Genomic DNA, 23,938 nt, shown 5'->3' on the forward strand with positions numbered 1-23,938 from the left:
TCCTCTTCAAATAGTGTCATGGGATCTTTATGTTCACCTGAGAGAGCAGACTGGGCCAGGTTTAACGTATCACCTGAGAGACGGCAACTCCAACAGTGCAGTACTCCCTCAGTCATCATCATCATAGGCAGTCCCTCGGAATCGGGGAAAACTTGTTTCCACTCTAAAAGTGAGTTCTCAGGTGGCTGAACAGTCCAATCTGGGAATTACAGTCTCTGTCGCAGGTGGGACAGACAGTGGTTGAAGGAAAGGGAGGGTGGGACTGGTCAGTCACAGCATCCTTACAGGCGCAATGTCACCATTAAAGACATATTTGCAAAGCTTTTTATTTGTTTGGAGTGTAAAAATTGAGCGAGAATGTTTTGTTGGAAAGACTTGAAGGGATGGGATGATTTGCTTTAATGTAATTTTTGTTAATCTTTCATTCTAAGGATGTGGGCATTGCTGGCATTGCCAGCATTTATTGTCCATCCCCATTGTTTATATAATCTCAGCCCTTGGCTATCCAGGTAAACACTCAGAGATTGTCCTTTATAGTGGCCCGGCTACTTTTTGAGATTGAAAGAAGGACTTGCATTACTATAGCGCCTTTCAGGACCTCAGGAGCTCCCAACGCGCTTTACAGCCAATGAAGTACTTTTTAACGTGCTGTCACTGTTGTAATGTGGGAAACGCAAAAGCCAATTTGCGCACAGCAAGCTCCCACAAACAGCAATGTGGTAAATGATCAGATCATTTGTTTTTAGGGGTCGGTTGAGGGATAGATATTGTCCCAGGAACCCGGGGATAACGTCACTGCCATGAGTTCCCCCTTGCCTCTCCTCATCCGCCCCCTCCCTCTCCCGCTCTCCCCCACTTCCCTCTCCCAATCACTTCCATCCCACCTGGTCACCCCCCCCCCCCATCCTAATTGCTCCCATCACGTGTGCTCCCACCCCGCCACGTCTCACGATTGTACCCCCACCCCTCCCCCCAACCCCCCCCCTCCCCCCAACAGGACCTATCTCAGGGTCACTGCCGGCAATGCAGCGGGCAGAAATCCAATGCCAATGTGCCGCTGCTCGAATTGAAATGAGGCCCAAGGCTCAATATCGGGTGTTCCTTGGGCCTACACATTGTGGAGCAGGATTAATCCCTCTGCTCATTAACTAGGCCCCTGCCTGTGGCAGCCAGTCCGCTATTCCAAGCCAATACGTGGACGTGAATTTGAGGGTACAGTAAGTTCAAAATGAATTTTTGATGTCCGTTTGCCTTCGTACAACAACCCGATACATTACAGCCAATTACATCGAACGTACAACAACCCGATACATTACAGCCAATTACATCGAACGTACAACCACCCGATACATTACAGCCAATTACATCGAACGTACAACCACCCGATACATTACAGCCAATTACATCGAACGTACAACCACCCGATACATTGCAGCCAATTACATCGAACGTACAACAACCCAATACATTACAGCCAATTACATCGAACGTACAACAACCCGATACATTACAGCCAATTACATCGAACGTACAACAACCCGATACATTACAGCCAATTACATCGAACGTACAACAACCCAATACATTGCAGCCAATTACATCAAGTGTACAGCACAGAAACCGGCCATTCAGCCCAACTGGTCCGTGCCGGTGTTTATGCCCCACTCGAGCCTCCTCCCACCCCTCTTCATCTCACCCCGTCAACATATCCCTCTATTCCTTTCTCCCTCGTGTGCTTCCTTAAATGCATCGATACTATTCGGCTCAACCACTCCCTGTGGCAGCGAGTTCCACATTCTCACCACTATCTGAGGAAAGAAGTTTCTCCTGAAATCCCCATTGGATTTATTAGTGACTCTCTGATGTTTATGGCCCCTCGAATTATTTTTGAAATGCCCTCAGCTCTCAAGATGAAGACCCAACTTTCACCTCAACAGTCACCTGCTCTCTCTTTAAACAAACAGGGGGTGGCAAAGGATTTATATGTCGGAGGGAAGGAGAGTGCACAGAGCTGTGGTACTCCCACTTCCTTATACACTCTACGATTCCAAGGCCGATATATCCTCCCTGAAATGGGAACTGGGCCCCGAATGATTGACCTGTTCCCCCTTCGAGGGTCTGTGACAGACAGCCGACAAACAGATCTCCCCCCCCCCACCCTCCGGGCAACGTGGAATACCTCCCCGCCCACTCCGGCTCTGTCCTCTCTCTCTCTCTCTCTCTCGCACGCGGGAGCGTTGCCCTCGGCGACGGCTCGACGCGCGACCTTACCTGGCGGCCAAGATGCACGGGCGACAAGTTGCGGGCGTGCAGTGACGGCTCTGGTGGGGATGGAGTGGGCCCACCCCAAGCCGGGACCAGCGCCCTCCACCCACAGGCTCGGGGCCGATGCGGGGGCCCTGATCCCCAGCCGGCCGATGCGGGGGAGCCTCGGGAAAGTGACGGACATGCTGCGGCCCGGGAGGAGTGAGGGACTGACAGGCAGTGCAGGCAGGCAGCATCTGAGCCCGGCTCAGCCTCAGCGTCAGCAGCCTGTATATTTTGCGTTACTATAGCAACCTCCTTTATTATTGGCAGACTTACAGAGGCTGAAATTGCTCCAAGTACAATAGGTGTCAGGTTGTCTGACACATTATTCTGTCTCTCCCAAGTTCTTTCAGCCTGCATTTGCCTCATACAACATGATTCATAAGAACATAAGAACATAAGAATTAGGAACAGGCGTAGGCCATCTAGCCCCTCGAGCCTGCTCCGCCATTCAACAAGATCATGGCTGATCTGGCCGTGGACTCAGCTCCACTTACCCGCCCGCTCCCCGTAACCCTTAATTCCCTTATTGGTTAAAAATCTATCTATCTGTGACTTGAATACGTTCAATGAGCTAGCCTCAACTGCTTCCTTGGGCAGAGAATTCCACAGATTCACAACCCTCTGGGAGAAGAAATTCCTTCTCAACTCGGTTTTAAATTGGCTCCCCCGTATTTCGAGGCTGTGCCCCCTAGTTCTAGTCTCCCCGACCAGTGGAAACAACCTCTCTGCCTCTATCTTGTCTATCCCTTTCATGATTTTAAATGTTTCTATAAGATCACCCCTCATCCTTCTGAACTCCAACGAGTAAAGACCCAGTCTACTCAATCTATCATCATAAGGTAACCCCCCTCATCTCCGGAATCAGCCTAGTGAATCGTCTCTGTACCCCCTCCAAAGCCAGTATATCCTTCCTTAAGTAAGGTGACCAAAACTGCACGCAGTAATCCAGGTGCGGCCTCACCAATACCCTATACAGTTGCAGCAGGACCTCCCTGCTTTGTACTCCATCCCTCTCGCAATGAAGGCCAACATTCCATTCGCCTTCCTGATTACCTGCTGCACCTGCAAACTAACTTTTTGGGATTCATGTACAAGGACCCCCAGGTCCCCCTGCATTCATATAACGTACAGTACAGAAACAGGCCATTCGGCCCATCGCTCCGTGCCGGTGTTTATGCCCCACACGAGCCTCCTCCCACCCCTCTTCATCTTACCCCATCAACATATCCTTCTATTCCTTTCTCCCTCATGTGTTTATCCAGCTTCCCCTTAAATGCATCGATACTATTCGCCTCAACCCCTCCCTGTGGCAGCGAGTTCCACATTCTCACCACGCTCTGGGTAAAGATGTTTCTCCTGAATTCCGTATTGCATTTATTAGTGACTATCTTATATTTATGACCTCTGTAATGTATTTGCTTCATGGGTTCTTTGCTTCATAGAATTCATAGCAACACATCGCTATTAAGAACTAGTTGGTTTATTAACAAAGGTTTAATAATCACACTACACATTACCAGTTCATCCACCGGGCTCACAACCACCTGCCTCATCGTATCCCCCGAACCCAACTGGCTGGGGTTTTATTGAGTCTTGTGAACATCACATGACTGGCTAAGCCACTCCCACTCAGCGGCTCTACCAACCTGAGCATACTCACAGGTGCATATATTACAGTCGCGAGTTCCACATTCTCACCTCCCTCTGGGTAAAGAAGTTTCTCCTCAATTCACTTTGGATTTATCAGTGACTGTCTTATACTTATGCTCCCTAGCTTTCGTCTCCCCACAAGTGGAAACATTTTCTCTACATCTTACCTGTCAAACCCTTTCATAATTTTAATGACCTCTATCAGGTCACCCCTCGGCCTTTTCTTTTCTAAGAGAGTTCAAAGAACCTGGGCCCCAAGCTCTGGAATTCCCTCCCTTAACCTCTTCGCCTCTCTACCTCTCTCCTCCTTTAAGACGCGCCTTAAAATCTACCTCTTTGACCAAGCTTTTGGTCACCAGTCCTTATGTGGCTCGGTGTCAATTTTTTAAAATAATCGCTCCTGTGAAGCACCTTGGGACGTTTCACTAGGTTAAAGGCGCCATATAAATATAAGTTGTTGTTGTCATATCAGACCAACAACCTTTAGTATCTCAGTTCGGTCCACCCCTGGGACAAGGGCCTGAGACATCGCCCGCTAAAAAATGCTAAATTGGTGCGAATTACAGTACCCGCATGTTCCATTCTCGTCGTGTGCGAATGGGGTGGGGAAGGGTTAAAATCGGGGATCGGCAATCTGAGATAAAATCAGGAAAGTTAGTCACTATCTAGAGGGCCCGCAGCATCTGAAAGAAGAACGTGACCTTTTGATAAAGGGTCAACTCCAGACATTAATCTCAGCGGTCCCGACAGGACTACTGTGCATCTCCAGTGTTTATTCTCTGTATGCTGTCAATTCCTGAGACATGCTTGTCAGAGATGATTATTGGAAACAATTTCTCCAGCTTCAATTAATCAGTAGCTTAATTATGATTGATTTCAGCCCGACTCAAGTTGGAGGGCGAGGAAGTGACAGGTTCGAAGCCTAATCACAAAATTAATTAAATTCTCTCTCGTCAAAAATAAGCACATTGAAATGAACAGGTGAAGTACAGATTGTTTTATTAATTCCCAAATTAAAAATAAAACACTCGTGCCTGGACATTATTTTTTTTACAGTTCTGTCATAAATGATTAAATCTTCTTCAAAGTGGATTCTTTAGAGGGGGGTTGAGGGGAAATGTTTTCACCCAGAGGGTGGTGGGGGTCTGGAACTCACTGCCTGAAAGGGTGGTAGAGGCAGAAACCCTCACCACATTTTAAAAGTACTTGGATGTGCACTTGAAGTGCTGTAACCGACAGGGCTACAGATCGAGAGCTCGAAAGTGGGATTAGGCTGGGTAGCTCTTGGTCGGCCGGCGCGAACACAATGGGCCGAATGGCATCCTTTTGTGCTGTAAATTTCTATGATTCAAAGACGTTGTTTAGAAAGTATTGATGTAGCAGGGGTTAAACATAGAAACATAGAAACATAGAAAATAGATGCAGGATTAGGCCATTCGGTCCTTCGAGCCTGCACCATCATTCAATAAGATCATGGCTGATCATTCACCTCAGTACCCCTTTCCTGCTTTCTCTCCATACCCCTTGATCCCCTTAGCCGTAAGAGCCATATCTAACTCCCTCTTGAATATATCCAACAAACTGGCATCAACAACTCTCTGCGGTAGGAAATTCCACAGGTTAACAACTCTCTGAGTGAAGAAGTTTCTCCTCATCTCAGTCTTAAATGGCCTACCCCTTATCCTTAGACTGTGCCCCCTGGTTCTGGACTTCCCCAACATCGGGAACATTCTTCCTGCATCTAACCTGTCCAGTCCCGTCAGAATTTTATATGTTTCTATGAGATCCTATCTCATCCTTCTAAACTCCAGTGAATAAAGGCCCAGTCAATCCATCTCTCCTCATATGTCAGTCCTGCCATCCCTGGAATCAGTCTGGTGAACCTTCGCTGCACTCCCTCAATAGCAAGAACGTCCTTCCTCAGATTAGGAGTCCAAAACTGAACACAATATTCCAGGTGAGGCCTCACCAAGGCCTTGTACAACTGCAGTAAACCTCCCTGCTCCTATACTCAAATCCCCTAGCAATGAAGGCCAACATACCATTTGCCTTCTTCACCGCCTGCTGTATCTGTATGCCAACTTTCAGTGACTGGTGAACCATGACACCCAGGTCTCGTTGCACCGCCTCTTTTCCGAATCTGCCGCCATTCAGATAATATTCTGCCTTCATGTTTCTGCCCCCAAAGTGGATAAGCTCACATTTATCCACATTATACTGCATCTGCCATGCATTTGCCCACTCACCAAACCTGTCCAAGTCACCCTGCATCTCTTAGCATCTTCCTCACAGCTCACACCACCACGCAGTTTAGTGTCATCTGCAAACTTGGAGATATTACATTCAATTCCTTCATCCAAATCATTAATGTATATTGTAAATAGCTGGGGTCCCAGCACTGAGCCCTGCAGCACCCCACTAGTCACTGCCTGCCATTCTGAAAAGGACCCATTTATCCCAACTCTCTGCTTCCTGTCTGCCAACCAGTTCTCTATCCACGTCAGTACATTACCCCCAATACTATGTGCTTTAATTTTTCACATTAATCTCTTGTGTGGGACCTTATCAAAAGCCTTTTGAAAGTCCAAATACACCACATCCACTGGTTCTCCCTTGTCCATTCTATTAGTTACATCCTCAAAAAATTCCAGAAGATTTGTCAAGCATGATTTCCCTTTCATAAATCCACGCTGACTTGGACCGATCCCGTCACTGCTTTCCAAATGCGCTGCTATTTCATCTTTAATAATTGATTCCAACATTTTCCCCACTACTGATCTCAGGCTAACCAGTCTATAATTACCCGTTTTCTCTCTCCCTCCTTTTTTAAAAAGTGGTGTTACATTTAGCTACCCTCCAGTCCATAGGAACTGATCCCGAGTCGATAGACTGTTGGAAAATGATCACCAATGCATCCACTATTTCTCGGGCCACTTCCTTAAGTACTCTGGGATGCAGACTATCAGGCCTCGGGGATTTATCGGCCTTCAATCCCATCAATTTCCCTAACACAATTTCCCTGCCTAATAAGGATATCCTTCAGTTCCTCCTTCTCATTAGCCCCTCGGTCCCCTAGTACTTCTGGAAGGTTATTTGTGTCTTTCTTCGTGAAGATAGAGCAAAAGTATTTGTTCAACTGGTCTGTCATTTCTTTGTTCCCCATTATAAATTCACCTGAATCTGACTGCAAGGGACTTATTTGTCTTCACTAATCTTTTCTCTTAAGAATTATAGGGGTGACTTTTCTTGGAGTGTGTCCCACCACTTGTTGCAACTTCGATGGACGTTCAGCCAATACCTCGATTACACACACCAAGGAACTCCACCCCTCACCAGGAATTGCCAGAGTGCAACTCAATTCATGAACTTTGTCTGGGCCCAGATGTGCCCTAATCAGCAGCAGCTGGAGTCTCATAAACGAGGACATCACGAAACAGCAAATCTTCGGTAGGGAAGATACCAATCCAGGAGTTCATATGCTTAGTGTCAGCCGTGGCTCAGTGAGTAGCACACTTGCCTCTACTGTGAGAAGGCTGTGGGTTCAAATCCAATTTCAGGAACTTGAAATCTAGGCTGACCCTGCAGTACTGAGGGAGTGCTGCACTGTCAGAGGTGCTGTCTTTTCGATGAGACGTTAAACCGAGGCCGTCTCGGGTGGATGTAAAAGATCGCATGGCACTATTTTGAAGAAGAGCAGGGGAGTTATCCCTGATGTCCTGGGGCCAATATTTATCCCTCAATCAACATAACAAAAACAGATTATCTGGTCATTATCATATTGCTGTGTGTGGGAGCTTGCTGTGCGCAAATTGGCTGCCGTGTTTCCCACATTACAACAGTGACTGCACTTTGAAAGTACTTCATTGGCTGTAAAGCGCTTTGAGACATCCGGTGGTCATAAAAGGCGCTATATAAATGCAAGTCTTTTTTTCTTTTAGGAGACTGAAATATATATACCTAGGTTGTGGGTCCAAGTCCCACTCCAGGAATTTGAGCACAAAATCCAGGCTGGCATTCCCAGTGCAGTGCTGAGGGAGTGCTGCACTGTCGGAGGTGCCGTCTTTCAGATGAGACGTTAAACTGAGGCCCCGTCTGCTCTCTCAGGTTGATGTAAAAGGTCCCACGGCACTATTTCAAAGAAGAGCAAGGGAGTTCTCCCCGATGTCCTGGAGCCAATAGTTATCCCTTAACCAACATCACTAAAAAAACAAAACAAAAAAACATTTATCACATTGCTGTTTGTGGGAGTTTGCTGTGCACAAATTGACTGCAGCGTTTCCTACATTACAACAGTGACCACAGTCCAAAAAAGTACTTCATTGGCTGTAAAGCGCTTTGGGACGTCCCATGGTTGTGACAGGCGCTATAGAAATGAAAGTTCTTTATTTTATTTATAACTCCTAAATCTAATTTGTTTTCCACAAAATTGCATTTTCATCTCTTGTTGCAGAAGGAAATTGATGTTTGAGGGGGATAAGAGTTCTACATTTTGCACATTGTAATCCCCTTTTCATAGAGGGCCAGCTCTTTCAAAGGGCCAGTACAGGAAGGAGGGGCCGAGTGGCCTCCCCCTGGTGCTGTACAATCCTGTGATAACTGCAGCCAGTAATATAATTTGCTGGGTAACCCACACACACGCACCTTACACCAGCAGGCAATGATTTTTGCACCGTGTCTGGTTGACGTGAGTTGCCCACAAAGGCTTCGGGCACAGCAGGACTAGAGGTGGGCACAGCGCTGTCCATTCTGACCCAGTCCCCAGAGCAAGGGGCTGTGCCAATCGGTTCCAGCACGTGTGCACACAGCGCCTGCATGCAGCCAGGCTCAGATTTACTGCACAAGTTTCAGGGGGGAACCTACATCCTCAGCAACCCGCTCTCCAGCCCTGCTGCCAAGCCCAGTGAGCCCGGGTGCATGGCACAATGTGGACCCCTCGCCTGCCCAGGGCTGATGGACTCACCAGCCCCAAGCGCAGCCCCAAGCGGAGCCCGGCCATGAAGATCAGCCCGCTGTTCCCCACCGGCTCGGTGGATTTAAAAGGTTACAAGGCGATCGATTTGCAGCTGCGAGACCGGAATGTGGGCAACTTGCAGTCAGTGGGGGAATCCGTGGCACTGACTGACAGTCCGCCTGAAGTTAGATCCCAAGGTTCGTCTATAACTGGACAAGGTAAGAAATTTGACCGAGAGAGCGATAGCAAGGCAGGGATATACATACAGAGACGGGGAACAAAGGAGAGAGAGAGACAGACAGACAGAAACACGGAGAGATATAGAGATAGAGGGATAGAGAGAGAGAGAGAGAGAAACAGAGGGAGAGAGACATACTGAAACACAGAGAGACACAGTGACAGAAGAACAAAGGGGGGGGTGAGAGGGATACAGGAGACAGATAGAGAGAGGAGCAGAGTGAGAGAGATACAGAGATAAAGGGATAGAGAGAGAGAGAAACAGAGGGAGAGAGACATACTGAAACACAGAGAGACACAGTGACAGAAGAACAAAGGGGGGGGTGAGAGGGATACAGGAGACAGATAGAGAGAGGAGCAGAGTGAGAGAGATACAGAGATAAAGGGATAGAGAGAGAGAGAAACAGAGGGAGAGAGACATACTGAAAGAGAGAGACAGAAGAACAATGGGGGGGGGGGGAGGGAGGGGAGGAGAGACAGAAACACAGGAGAGAGAGACATTGAGAGAGAGAGAGAGTGTGTGAGAATGACAGGGAGAGAGGCAGAGTGTGTGTGAGAGAGAGACAGAGTGAGAGAGGAACAGAGATATAGAGATGAATTGGATTACAAAGGTTTATAAAACAAGCACCCAGCCAGTTAGAGATGACAGCTGGAATGTAATCTTGGCCTGCATGTTAAAGTTTAATTCTGTACAATAACTGAATAAGTGCAAATGTGCAGTATGTGCAAAGGTTGAATAATGCAGGATTTGAGAGAGTTCCATCTGAAATCTCTCCACACAGTGCCTGCGTGGTGCCACATTGAGATATAGATTAACTCTCTCAGTTCTGAATATTATTGTAACAATGCCCTGTCAGTAAGCCGTGGGTAATATTTCGATAGATTACATGTTATGTTCCAAATGCAATGGTTAGCATTATAAATGGTGCCCTGCATTTATTAAGGCATTTACACTATTTTAAGTAGAAAACCTTGTATTAAATGCTTGGCCAAAATACATCAACAACTTGAGAGTAAGGATGCATAATTTATATGTTAGCAGGAACCATCAACGAATCTGAGCACAGTGAGTGTGATTTTAAAGAGCTGCTGTTATCTGCACTAGGAATGTAGTGAAGTGTCAATTTGGGGCTATGTTGCTAATTGGTTCCGCAATTAACACAAGGCATTGTTGCAATACAGCTTGTATGTTTCACTTTCCCAGACTGCCACTATAAGGGTCGTGTAATGGTTCTAAATACAGGAACAATTTCTCGCATCTGAGTCAGAAGGTCATAGGTTCAAGTCCCACTCCAGAAACATCAGCACAAAAATCAAGGCCGACACTCCCAGTGCAGTACTGAGGGAATGCTGCACTGTCGGAGGGGCAATACTGAGGGAGTGCTGCGCTGTCGGAGGGGCAGTACTGAGGGAGCGCTGCACTGTCGGAGGGGTAGTACTGAGGGAGCGCTGCACTGTCAGAGGGGCAGTACTGAGGGAGCACTGCACTGAGGGGCAGTACTGAGGGAGCATTGCACTGTCGGAGGGGCAGTAATGAGGGAGGGGCAGTGCTGAGGGAGCACTGCACTGTCGGAGGGGTAGTACAGAGGGAGCGCTGCACTGTCGGAGGGGTAGTACAGAGGGAGCGCTGCACTGTCGGAGGGGCAGTACTGTTGGAGGGGCAGTGCTGAGGGAGCACTGCACTGTCGGAGGGGTAGTACAGAGGGACCGCTGCACTGTCGGAGGGGCAGTGCTGAGGGAGCGCTGCACTGTCGGAGGGGTAATACAGAGGGAGCGCTGCACTGTCGGAGGGGCAGTACTGAGGGAGTGCTGCACTGTCAGAGAGGCAGTACTGCGGGAGTGCTGCATTGTCGAAGGTGCCGTCTTTCGGATGAGGCGTTCTCAGGTGAGCGTAAAAGATCCCATGACACTATTTTGAAGAGTTCTCCCCAGTGTCCTGGGTCCAATACTTATAGCTCAGCCAAAATCACTAAATCAAATGTCTGGACATTATCACATTGCTGATTGTGGGAGCTTGCTGTGCACAAATTGGCTGCCGCTTTTCCTGAGCTGCCGCGTATCTCCGACATTTCCTGCTGTCAAGGTTGCCGATCAGGGCTGTAAACCGGGTCTCCCCAGCACTTACCTCAATCCCCAGATTAAATGAAACACAAAAGCATTGAAAGGTACGAAAAAGTGCGAAAGGATTACCTCAAGCCAGTTTACTGGTGCAAACACATCCTCGACACAAACCCAAAGAGTATATGGTTACAAGAGTTTTCAGGAACAGATAGGTGCCTGGTTTCACTCTCTCATGGTCAGTTGGTTGGTCAGTCAGTCTGTCTAGCCTCTCGTTATTCCTGTGAAAGACACTGTGCAGAATATTATGCTTTCGAATCGATTCAATGTCCAGTTTGCAGAACCAAGTACAAACTTGCATTTCTCTCGTGCCTTTGACCTCCATCGGACGTCCAAAGTGATTCACAACCAATGAAGTATCTTTTGAAGTGTAATCACTGTTGTAATGTAGGAAGCGCGGCAGCCAATTTGAGCACAGCAAGCTCCCACAAACAGTGATGTGATAAAGACCACATAATCTGCTTTTCTTATGTTGATTGAGAGAACACATATTGGCCAGGACACCGGGGAGAACTCCCCTGCTCTTCTTCGAAATAGCACCAAGGAATCTTTTACATCCACCTGAGAGAGAAGACAGGGCTTCGGTTTAACGTCTCATCTGAAAGACGGCATCTCCGACAGTGCAGCACTCCCTCAGTACTGCCCCTCCGACAGTGCAGCGCTCCCTCTGTACTGCCCCTCCGACAGTGCAAGGCTCCCTCCGTACTGTCCCTCCGACAGTGCAGCGCTCCCTCATTACTGCCCCTCTGACAGTGCAGCGCTCCCTCAGTACTGCCCCTCCGACAGTGTGGGGCTCCCTCCGTACTGCCCCTCCAACAGTGCAGCACTCCCTCAGTACTGCCCCTCCAACAGTGCAGCACTCCCTCAGTGCTGACCCTCCGACAGTGCAGGGCTCCCTCAGTACTGCCCCTCCGACAGTGCAGCACTCCCTCAGTGCTGACCCTCCGACAGTGCGGCACTCCCTCAGTACTGCCCCTCCAACAGTGCAGGACTCCCTCAGTACTGCTCCTCCGACAGTGCAGCACTCCCTCAGTACTGCCCCTCCGACAGTGCAGCACTCCCTCAGTACTGACCCTCCGACAGTGCAGCGCTCCCTCAGTACTGCCCCTCCGACAGTGCGGGGCTCCCTCCGTACTGCCCCTCCAACAGTGCAGCACTCCCTCAGTACTGCCCCTCCAACAGTGCAGCACTCCCTCAGTACTGCCCCTCCAACAGTGCAGCACTCCCTCAGTGCTGACCCTCCGACAGTGCAGGGCTCCCTCAGTACTGCCCCTCTGACAGTGCAGCACTCCCTCAGTGCTGACCCTCCGATAGTGCAGCACTCCCTCAGTGCTGCCCCTCCGACAGTGTGCGTTCTCTCAGTACTGACCCTCCCACATCGCGGCGTTCCCTCAGTACTGCCCCTCCGACAGTGCGGCGTTCCCTCAGTACTGCCCCTCCGACAGTGCGGCATTCCCTCAGTACTGCCCTGGAGTGTCAGCTTAGATTTTTTATATGGGGAATAAAACAGTACAAGGCAGGATGATTTTTTATGAAAACACGCACTACAATTTTATGGCATCTTGGCTCAGTTGTTATCATGTTTTCCTCTGAATTGGAAGGTTGGGGATATAAGTCCCACCACGACCCTTAGCCTAGAACGTGCTACAATTGCTCAGCAGGTCAGTCAGCATCTGTAAGGTGGTAGGAAATTCGTGGTGATAACATTTCGGCTGCATGGCGCTGTTGGTGGGGCCCCATCGAGGTTGCATGTAAAGATCCCACAGCCCTATGCAAAGTTTTCCTGCTTGCCTTCATCCAGCCCCCGTCTACTGTCACCAAAACAAACAGATGGCCTAAGTTGAAATTAGGGCAGGTGATCACAAGCTTGGTCAAAGAGGTAGGTTTTAAGGAACGTCTTGAAGGAGGAAAAAGAGCTAGAGAGGCGGAGAGTTTTAGACAGTTCCAGAGCTTAGGGCCCAGGCAACAGAAGGCACGGCCACTGGTGAGCGATTATAATCAGCGATGCTCAGGAGGGCAGAATTTGAGGAACGCAGACATTTCGGGGGGGGTTTGTGGAGCTAGAGAAGATTACAGAGATAGGGAGGGGCGAGGCCATGGAGGGATTTGAAAATAAGGATGAGAATTTTGAAATCAAGGTGTTGCTTAAGCAGAAGCCAATGTAGGTTAGCAAGCACAGGGGGTGGTGGGTGAGCGGGACTTTGTGCAAGTTAGGATACGGGCAGCCAAGGTTTGGATCATCTGTTGTTTACGTAGGGTAGCATGTGGGAGGCCAGCCAGGAGAGCGTTGCAATCGTCAAGTCTCGAGGTAACAAAGGCATGGACAAGGGCTTCGGCAATGGATGAGCTGAAGCAGGGGCGGAAACGGGTGATGTTACAGAGGTAGAAATAGTTATGCTGCGGATATGTGGTCAGAAGCTAATTTCAGGGTCAAATATGACACCAAGGTTGCGAACAGTCTGGTTCAGCCTCAGACAGGCATTGGGGAGAGGGATGGAGTCAGTGGCTAGGGAACGGAATTTGTGGCAGGGACTAAAAACAATGGCTTCGGTCTTCCCAATATTCAATCGGTGAAAATTTCTTCTCATCCAGAACTAGATGCCGGACAAGCAGTCCGGGGAGACCGAGGCATAGTGGTAGTGAGGTAGAACTGGATTCATCAGCGTACATGTGGAAACAAGGAAGAAATATATATGGCGTAGGTCTAGAGTGTCCTTGGGCCCAGATAGTTTTTGCTTATGTTACATTCGGGCATATTCGAGGGAGATCCACGGGAAATTTGAGTGGAATTGACATTGCTGGAAATGAATCAGGTTTGAGTTGGGCCCTTGGAGGAAATTCCAGGGCATGAACAGTACTTTAAGAACATAAGAAATAGGAACAGGAGTAGGCCATATGGCCCCTTGAGCCTGCTCCACCATTTAATACGATCATGGCTGATCTGATCATGGATTCAGGTCCACTTCCCCACCCTCTCCCCATAACCCCTTATCCCCGTATCGTTTAAGATACTGTCTATTTCTGTCTTAAATTTATTCAATGTCCCAGCTTCCACAGCTCTCTGAGGCAGCGAATTCCACAGATTTACAACACTCTGAGAGAAGAAATTTCTCCTCATCTCTGTTTTAAATGGGCGGCCCCTTATTCTAAGATCATGCCCTCTAGTTCTAGTCTCCCCCATCAGTGGAAACATCCTCTCTGCATCCACCTTGTCAAGCCTCCTCATAATTTTATACGTTTCGATAAGATCACCTCTCATTCTTCTGAATTCCAATGAGTAGAGGCCCAACCTACTCAACCTTTCCTCATAAGTCAACCCCCTCATCTCCGGAATCTGTTGCTTGTGGGAGCTTGCTGTGTGCAAATTGGCTGCCGTGTTTGCCTACATTACGACAGTGACTACAGTTATAAGAAAATGATCCATTGGTTGTAAAACACATTGTTCCCCTGAGTATTTGCTAAGGTGAGATATAAATATAAGTTCTTTTTTAGATTATATGAAATAGGTTTCGCTTTGTGATGTGGAGCGTAGTATAGATTACATTTCATTCTCCCCAAAGCTGCAGTGTTCTCCAGTTATTACAGTTTATTTTAATGCCGAGTTACTATATAAAGCTATAAGAACATAAGAAATAGGAGCAGGAGTAGGCCACATGGCCCCTCGAGCCTGCTCCGCCAATCAATAAGATCATGGCTGATCTTTGACCTCAACTCTACTTTCCCGCTCAATCCACATTATCACTTGATCCTCCGAGAGTCTAAAAATCTATCGATCTCAACCTTGAGTATACTCAATGACTGAGCACCCAAAGCCCTCTGGGGCAGAGAATTCCAAAGATTCACAACCCTCCAAGTGAAGAAATTCTTCCTCATCTCAGTCCTAAATGGCCGACCCCTTATCCTGGGACTGTGCCCCCTGGTTCTAGACTCCCCAATCCTGGGGGAACATCCTCTCCGCAACTACCCTGTCAATCCCCCTCAAAATCTTATATGTTTTAATAATATCACTATCTATTAAAATCATTTGTCCAGTGCCATTGATTGTGTAAAATGCCCTCAAGTTTTTGTAGTTGTCAATTTCAGACACCTTCAGTTTGCACACTCATAACATTGGCCCCGCCCCCGCACTCCCGCCATTGCTTGCCCGACATGTCCACCCTCGCATTGCCCCGCCCCCACGCTCCTGCCATTGGTCGCCCTACATGTCCATCCTCCTGGTGCCCCCCCCCACCCCACACTCCCACCATTGGTCGCCCGACATGTCCATCCTCCCGGTGCCCCACAGCCAATCGGAAAGCGAACAGACTCTTCATTACCCGATTGGATGATTCTTGATTCTCAGTTAAGCAACCTTTCTTCCCCCATCGCCCATATTTTTAAAACTAATAAAAGTCATAATTATGTTTTTTAAGGCCCCTATAATTTACCTCCTGGGTTTTGCTTGCTGGAGTGTCCGGGAGATTAATCTTCAATTCCTGGAGACTCCAGGCCAAACCCAGAGGGTGGGCGACCTTTATCTTCAGGCAGTTGGGATCCTTAACTTGACTTTGGAATAGCTTCTTAACAGCCTGTGCTAGGTGCTACTGACGTGTTACAAACCTAGCCTGTGGGACATTGTAGAAACTCTAAACAAAACTGCATTTATGTCTAAGCATAAACCTGTTTATGCTTTACCTAATAGGTTATAGTCAATGACATATTTGATTCTTTATGTCCTTCCCCCACAGCCCTGCAATTTTTTTCCTTTCAGGTACTTATCCAACTCCCTTTTGAAAGATAAAATTAAGTCTGCCTCCACCACCCTTTCAGGCCGTGCATTCCAGATCCTAACCACTCGCTGCGTAAAATGTTTTGCTCGTACGTCGCCTATGGTTCTTCTGCCTTAAATCTGTGCCCTCTGGTTCTCGACCCTTCCACCAATGGGAACAGTTTCTCTCTAACTACTCTGTCCAGACCCCTCATGATTTTGAACACCTCGATCAAATCTCCTCTGAACCTTCTTTGCTTTAAGGAGAACAACCCCAGCTTCTCCAGTCTATCCACGTAACTGAAGTCCCTCATCCCTGGAATCATCTTGTAAATCTTTTCTGCACCCTCTCTAAGGCCTTCACATCCTTCCTAAAGTGCGATGCCCAGAATTGGACACAATACTCCAGTTGGGGCAGAACCAGTGTTTTATACAGGTTCATCATACTTCCATGTTTTTGCACTCTATGCCTCTATTTATGAAGGCCTTTCCATAAGCCTGCTTTCTCAACCTACCCTGTCATCTTCAGCTATTTATGCACACATATAGTGAGTAAAAAAAAATACATATTAAAAGATATAACATATAAAGAGAGAATGCTAGAAACACTCAGCAGGTCAGGCAGAGGAGAGAGAAGCAGTTAACGTTTCAAGTCGGTGGCCTTTCATCAGAACTGGAAGATGTTGGAGATTTGAGGGATTTTAAGCAAGTGCAGGGGCCGGGAAAGTAGAGCAGGGAAAGAAGACTTGTTTCTAGTTCAGATTTCCAGCAACCGCAGTGTTTTGGCATTTCCATGAAATAGTGCGCTGGAATTGACTGCGACCTTGGGAAGGTCAATCAGCTTTGAAGTAAAGCGTGAAGCCAGAAAATCATGTCACATTTGATCACCTGGCATTTGAGAAGATATTCTGTGCCTGCCTTTCATTAACTGTAGCACTCGGAGAATGGGATTGCCTCCTGTTATGTAACTGAGTCACAGGCTCGTTTTTTTCCCCTGCTAGAGAATATTATGGGCTATGCCATGTTTGTGGCGAATTCAGGCATGAAATGAGTATGAAACAATCAGCCAGACTTTTCTTTTTGCCAATGTGAAAGGAACTGTGTAAAGTGCTTGAGAAATGTTATTTTAATATATTTATAGATCGTGTGAATTCAACCGAATTTTAATTTTAAATATAAATCCACTGAAAGCACTTTATAAATTCTGAACGTTGATGCATTTGATAAAAGGATCACACGGATTTCACAGCAGACACAGAGAACTGTGTGAGTGTTAACTAAAATCGCTGTGATATTGTGGGAGTACAATTAGGGTTAGGGCTACCAACTAGGATGTTAAAATGTACATCTGTTTAGCAAATGAGTAATAATTTGATCACGACCTGATCTGTATTGCTCAGATATCCTTGGCTCATCTCCTGCACCGGGATTGCCTAATAATGCCTCCTATGAAGTTCCTTGGGACGTTTTACTACGTCAAAGGTGCTATATAAATGAAAAAGAAAGAAAGACATGCAGTTCGACAGCACCTTTCACAACCTCAGGATGTTCCAAAGAGCTTTACAGCCAATGAAATACTTTTGGAGTGTAGTCACTGTTGTATTGTAGGGAAATGCGGCAACCATATTGTGTACAGCAATCTCCCACAAATAGCCATGTCATAAATGGCCAGTAAGTTAATTGTGGGATATATATTGACCCCAGGACACCAGGGAAAGCTCCGCTGCTCTTCTTCGAAATCACTCCATGGGATCTTTAACGTCCACCTGAGAGGGCAGACGGGACCTCAGCTTAACATCTCATCCGAAAGACGGCACCTCCGACAGTGCAGCACTCCCTCAATACTGCCACTCCGACAGTGCAGCGCTTCCTCAGCCTAGATTTTTGTGCTCAAGTTCGTGGAGTGAGACTTGAACCCACAACCTTCTAATTCAGAAGCGAGAGGGTTACCCCCTGAGTCACAGCTGCATTAAAGTACTGAGGGAGCGTCGCACTGTCAGAGCGGCAGTACTGAGGGAGTGCTGCACTGTCGATGGGGCAGTACTGAAGGAGTGGCGCACTGTCGGAGGGCCATTACTGAGGTAGCGCTGCACTGTCGGAGGGTTAGTACTGAGGGAGTGATGCACTGTCGGTGGGGCAGTACTGAGGGAGCGCTGTACTGTCAGAGGGTTAGTACTGAGGGAGTGATGCACTGTCGGAGGGTTAGTACTGAGGGAGTGATGCACTGTCGGAGGGTTAGTACTGAGGGAGTGATGCACTGTCGGTGGGGCAGTACTGAGGGAGCGCTGTACTGTGGGAGGGTTAGTACTGAGGGAGTGATGCACTGTCGGTGGGGCAGTACTGAGGGAGCGCTGTACTGTCAGAGGGGCAGTACTGAGGGAGCTGCACTGTCGGAGGCGTTGTCTTTTGGATGAGATGTTAAACCGTGGCCCCATCTGATCAGCACGAAACACGTGTAAACGATTAACATCTGAAAATGAATAGTCTGAGGTCCAGTTTGATAAATACCACAAGATAAAAAAATCTGTTCAGGTAGAAATCTGCACAAGTTGATGCATCTGATTCCTAAATCTATTGGCAAGGGTTTACTATCTGCAGGACTTAGGGTCGAGATTACTGACAGCACCAATGCTTAACCTGCTTATTTCGATTTCAGGCGATGAGGTACTTTTGAAGTCACTGATGTAATGTACAAAATGTTAAAGAAATCAGTAAATCTATTCAAAGTAAATATTCTATTAAAAGCCAACTTCAACCATCAGTGAGGGGTCAGTCAATACTTATATGATTTTAGTTTAATGGTTATGAGATTGGATTCCAGTGAGGTCAATATCTCACGATTCAGAGCTTGGTCTTTGTTACATAGATTGTAATCGTAGAAAAACACAAGTTGCCTCCCCCAAGCCCCATGAAATCCTCCCTCCTGCTGTTTGATTCATGCAATGTACAAGCCTCGTCTAGTGTTCAATCAGAAGGAACAACTTTCCCCTTCTTATTCACTGCAAAGGAACACGATCATCTCAAGCATTCACGCTCGGTACCCATGGAGCTCAGCTGTTCATTATGTGCGCTACCTGCTAATTATTTTGTGGGAGCTTACAGGTGTTACTGTCTGTGCTTTATTTAACGTAATTGGCAAAGAACCAGAGGGAAGATGAGGAGACATTTTTTTTGCAAACGCAAACTCCCCCGCTCTTCTTCAAATTGTGCGTGGGAATCCTTCACATCCACGTGAGAGGGCAGATGGGGCCTCAGTTTAACGTTTCATCCAAAAGACGGCACATTCAATAGTGTAGCACTCTCTCAGTACTGACCCTCCGACTGTGCAGCGTTCCCTCAGTACTGCCCCTCCGACAGTGCAGCTCTCCCTCAGTACTGACCCTCCGACAGTGCAGCACTCCCTCAGTACTGCCCCTCTGACAGTGCGGCACTCCCTCAGTACTGCCCCTCCGACAATGAAGCTCTCCCTCAGTACTGACCCTCCTACAGTGCGGCACTCCCTCAGTACTGCCCCACCGACAGTGTGGATTTTGTGCTCAATCATAGAAGTTTACAGCATGGAAGGAGGCCATTTCGGCCCATCGTGTCCGTGCCGGCCAACAAGAGGCTATCCAGCCTAATCCCACTTTCCAGCTTTAGGTCCATAGCCCTGTAGGTTACAGCACTTCAAGTGCACATCCAAGTACTTTTAAAATGTGGTGAGGGTTTCTGCCTCTACCACCCTTTCAGGCAGTGAGTTCCAGACCCCCACCACCCTCTGGGTGAAGACATTTCCCCTCAAATCCCCTCTAAACCTTCTACCAATTACTTTAAATTTATGCCCCCTGGTTGTTAACTACTCTGCTAAGGGAAATAGGCCCTTTTTATCCACTCTATCTAGGCCCCTCATCACTTTATACACCTCAATGATGTGATTGGGATTACGGAGACGTGGCTCCAGGATGAGCAGGGCTGGGAACTCAACATCCAGGGGTATTCAACATTCAGGAAGGATAGAATAAAAGGAAAAGGAGGTGGGGTAGCATTGCTGGTTAAGGAGGAGATTAAGGCAATAGTTAGGAAGGACATTAGCTTGGATGATGTGGAATCTATATGGGTAGAGCTGCAGAACACCAAAGGGCAAAAAACGTTAGTGGGAGTTGTGTACAGACCTCCAAACAGTAGTAGTGATGTTGGGGAGGGCATCAAACAGGAAATTAGGGGTGCGTGCAATAAAGGTGCAGCAGTTATAATGGGTGACTTTAATATGCACATAGATTGGGCTAACCAAACTGGAAGCAATACGGTGGAGGAGGATTTTCTGGAGTGCATAAGGGATGGTTTTTTAGACCAATATGTCGAGGAACCAACTAGGGGGGAGGCCATCTTAGACTGGGTGTTATGTAATGAGAAAGGATTAATTAGCAATCTCGTTGTGCGAGGCCCCTTGGGGAAGAGTGACCATAATATGGTGGAATTCTGCATTAGGATGGAGAATGAAACAGTTAATTCAGAGACCATGGTCCAGAACTTAAAGAAGGCTAACTTTGAAGGTATGAGGCGTGAATTGGCTGAGATGGATTGGCGAATGATACTTAAGGGGTTGACTGTGGATGGGCAATGGCAGACATTTAGAGACCGCATGGATGAACTACAACAATTGTACATTCCTGTCTGGCATAGAAATAAAAAAGGGAAGGTGGCTCAACCGTGGCTATCAAGGGAAATCAGGGATAGTATTAAAGCCAAGGAAGTGGCATACAAATTGGCCAGAAATAGCAGCGAACCTGGGGACTGGGAGAAATTTAGAACTCAGCAGAGGAGGACAAAGGGTTTGATTAGGGCAGGGAAAATGGAGTATGAGAAGAAGCTTGCAGGGAACATTAAGACGGATTGCAAAAGTTTCTATAGATATGTAAAGAGAAAAAGGTTAGTAAAGACAAATGTAGGTCCCCTGCAGTCAGAATCAGGGGAAGTCATAACGGGGAACAAAGAAATGGCGGACCAATTGAACAAGTACTTTGGTTCGGTATTCACGAAGGAGGACACGAACAACCTTCCGGTTATAAAAGGGGTCGGGGGGTCTAGTAAGGAGGAGGAACTGAGGGAAATCCTTATTAGCCGGGAAATTGTGTTGGGGAAATTGATGGGATTGAAGGCCGATAAATCCCCAGGGCCTGATGGACTGCATCCCAGAGTACTTAAGGAGGTGGCCTTGGGAATAGTGGATGCGTTGACAGTCATTTTCCAACATTCCATTGACTCTGGATCAGTTCCTATGGAGTGGAGGGTAGCCAATGTAACCCCACTTTTTAAAAAAGGAGGGAGAGAGAAAACAGGGAATTATAGACCGGTCAGCCTGACATCGGTAGTGGGTAAAATGATGGAATCAATTATTAAGGATGTCATAGCAGTGCATTTGGAAAGAGGTGACATGATAGGTCCAAGTCAGCATGGATTTGTGAAAGGGAAATCATGCTTGACAAATCTTCTGGAATTTTTTGAGGATGTTTCCAGTAGAGTGGATAAGGGAGAACCAGTTGATGTGGTATATTTGGACTTTCAGAAGGCGTTCGACAAGGTCCCACACAAGAGATTGATGTGTAAAGTTAGAGCACATGGGATTGGGGGTAGTGTACTGACATGGATTGAGAACTGGTTGTCAGACAGGAAGCAAAGAGTAGGAGTAAATGGGTACTTTTCAGAATGGCAGGCAGTGACTAGTGGGGTACCGCAAGGTTCTGTGCTGGGGCCCCAGCTGTTTACACTGTACATTAATGATTTAGATGAGGGGATTAAATGTAGTATCTCCAAATTTGCGGATGACACTAAGTTGGGTGGCAGTGTGAGCTGCGAGGAGGATGCTGTGAGGCTGCAGAGCGACTTGGATAGGTTAGGTGAGTGGGCAAATGCATGGCAGATGAAGTATAATGTGGATAAATGTGAGGTTATCCACTTTGGTGGTAAAAACAGAGAGACAGACTATTATCTGAATGGTGACAGATTAGGAAAAGGGGAGGTGCAAAGAGACCTGGGTGTCATGGTACATCAGTCATTGAAGGTTGGCATGCAGGTGCAGCAGGCGGTTAAGAAAGCAAATGGCATGTTGGCCTTCATAGCAAGGGGATTTGAGTACAGGGGCAGGGAGGTGTTGCTACAGTTGTACAGGGCATTGGTGAGGCCACACCTGGAGTATTGTGTACAGTTTTGGTCTCCTAACCTGAGGAAGGACATTCTTGCTATTGAGGGAGTGCAGCGAAGGTTCACCAGACTGATTCCCGGGATGGCGGGACTGACCTATCAAGAAAGACTGGATCAACTGGGCTTGTATTCACTGGAGTTCAGAAGAATGAGAGGGGACCTCATAGAAACATATAAAATTCTGACGGGGTTAGACAGGTTAGATGCAGGAAGAATGTTCCCAATGTTGGGGAAGTCCAGAACCAGGGGTCACAGTCTAAGGATAAGGGGTAAGCCATTTAGGACCGAGATGCGGAGGAACTTCTTCACCCAGAGAGTGGTGAACCTGTGGAATTCTCTACCACAGAAAGTTGTTGAGGCCAATTCACTAAATATATTCAAAAAGGAGTTAGATGAGGTCCTTACTGCTAGGGGGATCAAGGGGTATGGCGAGAAAGCAGGAATGGGGTACTGAAGTTGAATGTTCAGCCATGAACTCATTGAATGGCGGTGCAGGCTAGAAGGGCCGAATGGCCTACTCCTGCACCTATTTTCTATGTTTCTATGTTTCTATGTTTCCCTCAGCCTCCTCTGTTCCAAGGAAAACAAATCCAGCCTATCCAATCTTTCCTCATAGCTAAGATTCTCCACTCCCGGCAACATCCTCGTAAATCTCCTCTTATACCTTCTCCAGTGCAATCACGCCCTTTCTGTAATGCGGTGACCAGAACTGCATGCAGGACTCCAGCTGTGGTCTAACCAGTGTTTTATACAGTTTAGGCATAACTCACCTGCTCTTGTATTCTATGCCTCGACTAATAAAGGCAAGCATTCCGTATGCCTCCTTAACCACCTTATCTACATGGCCTTCTACTTTCAGGGATCTGTGGACATGCACGTCAAAGGTCCCTTTGTTCCTCTACACTTCTCAGTGTCCTACCATTTAATATATATTCTCTTTCCTTGTTAGCCCTCCCCAAATGCATTACCTCACACTTCTCCAGATTAAATTCCATTTGCCACTGTTCTGCCCACCTGACCAGTCCATTGATATCTTCCTGCAGTCCGCAGCTTTCTTCTTCATTATCAACCACACAGCCGATTTTAGTATCATCTGCAAACTTCTTAATCATACTCCCTATATTCAAGTCTAGATCATTGATATATATCACAAAAAGCAAGGGATCTAGTACTGAGCCCTGCAGAACCCCACTGGATACAGCCTTCCAGTCACAAAAACACCCATCACCCATTACCCTCTGCTTCCTGCCTCTGAGACAATTTTGGATCCAACTTGCCACTTTGCCCTGGATCCTATGGGCTTTTACTTTCATGAGCAGTCTGCCATGTGAGACCTTATCAAAAGCTTTGCTAAAATCCATATACACTACATCAAACGCTTTGCCCTCAACGACCCTCCTGGTTACCTCCTCGAAAAATTCAATCATGTTAATCAGACAAGACCCCCCCCTTAACAAATTTGTGCTGACTGTCCTTGATTAATCCGTGTCTTTTTAAGTGAAGATTTATCCTGTCCTTCAGGATTGTTTCCAATAATTTTCCCACCACTGAGTTTAGGCTGATTGGCCTGTAATTACTCGGTCTATCCCTTTCTCCCTTCTTAAACAAAGGTACCACATTAGCAGTCCTCCAGTCCTCTGGCACCACACCTGAAGCCAGAGAGGATTGGAAAATGATGGTCAAAGCCTCTGCTATTTCCTCTTTTGCTTCATGTAACAGCCTGGGATACATTTCATCCAGGCCTG

The 23,938-nt window shown here is 47.3% G+C and overlaps 1 protein-coding gene across 1 annotated transcript in view; it reads left to right on the plus strand.

Moving 5' to 3' along the window:
- Positions 1-8,882: 8,882 nt before the first annotated feature.
- LOC139281351 (anoctamin-4-like) overlaps positions 8,883-23,938 on the plus strand; it is a 297,350-nt gene continuing 282,294 nt past the window's right edge. Inside the window, exon 1 of the mRNA XM_070901506.1 lies at positions 8,883-9,129. Within this exon, the coding sequence (XP_070757607.1) occupies positions 8,883-9,129 (247 nt within the window). The remainder of the gene's footprint in view (positions 9,130-23,938) is intronic.

This window comes from Pristiophorus japonicus, chromosome 15 (assembly GCF_044704955.1).
Source record: "Pristiophorus japonicus isolate sPriJap1 chromosome 15, sPriJap1.hap1, whole genome shotgun sequence".
Lineage (NCBI taxonomy): Eukaryota > Metazoa > Chordata > Chondrichthyes > Pristiophoridae > Pristiophorus > Pristiophorus japonicus.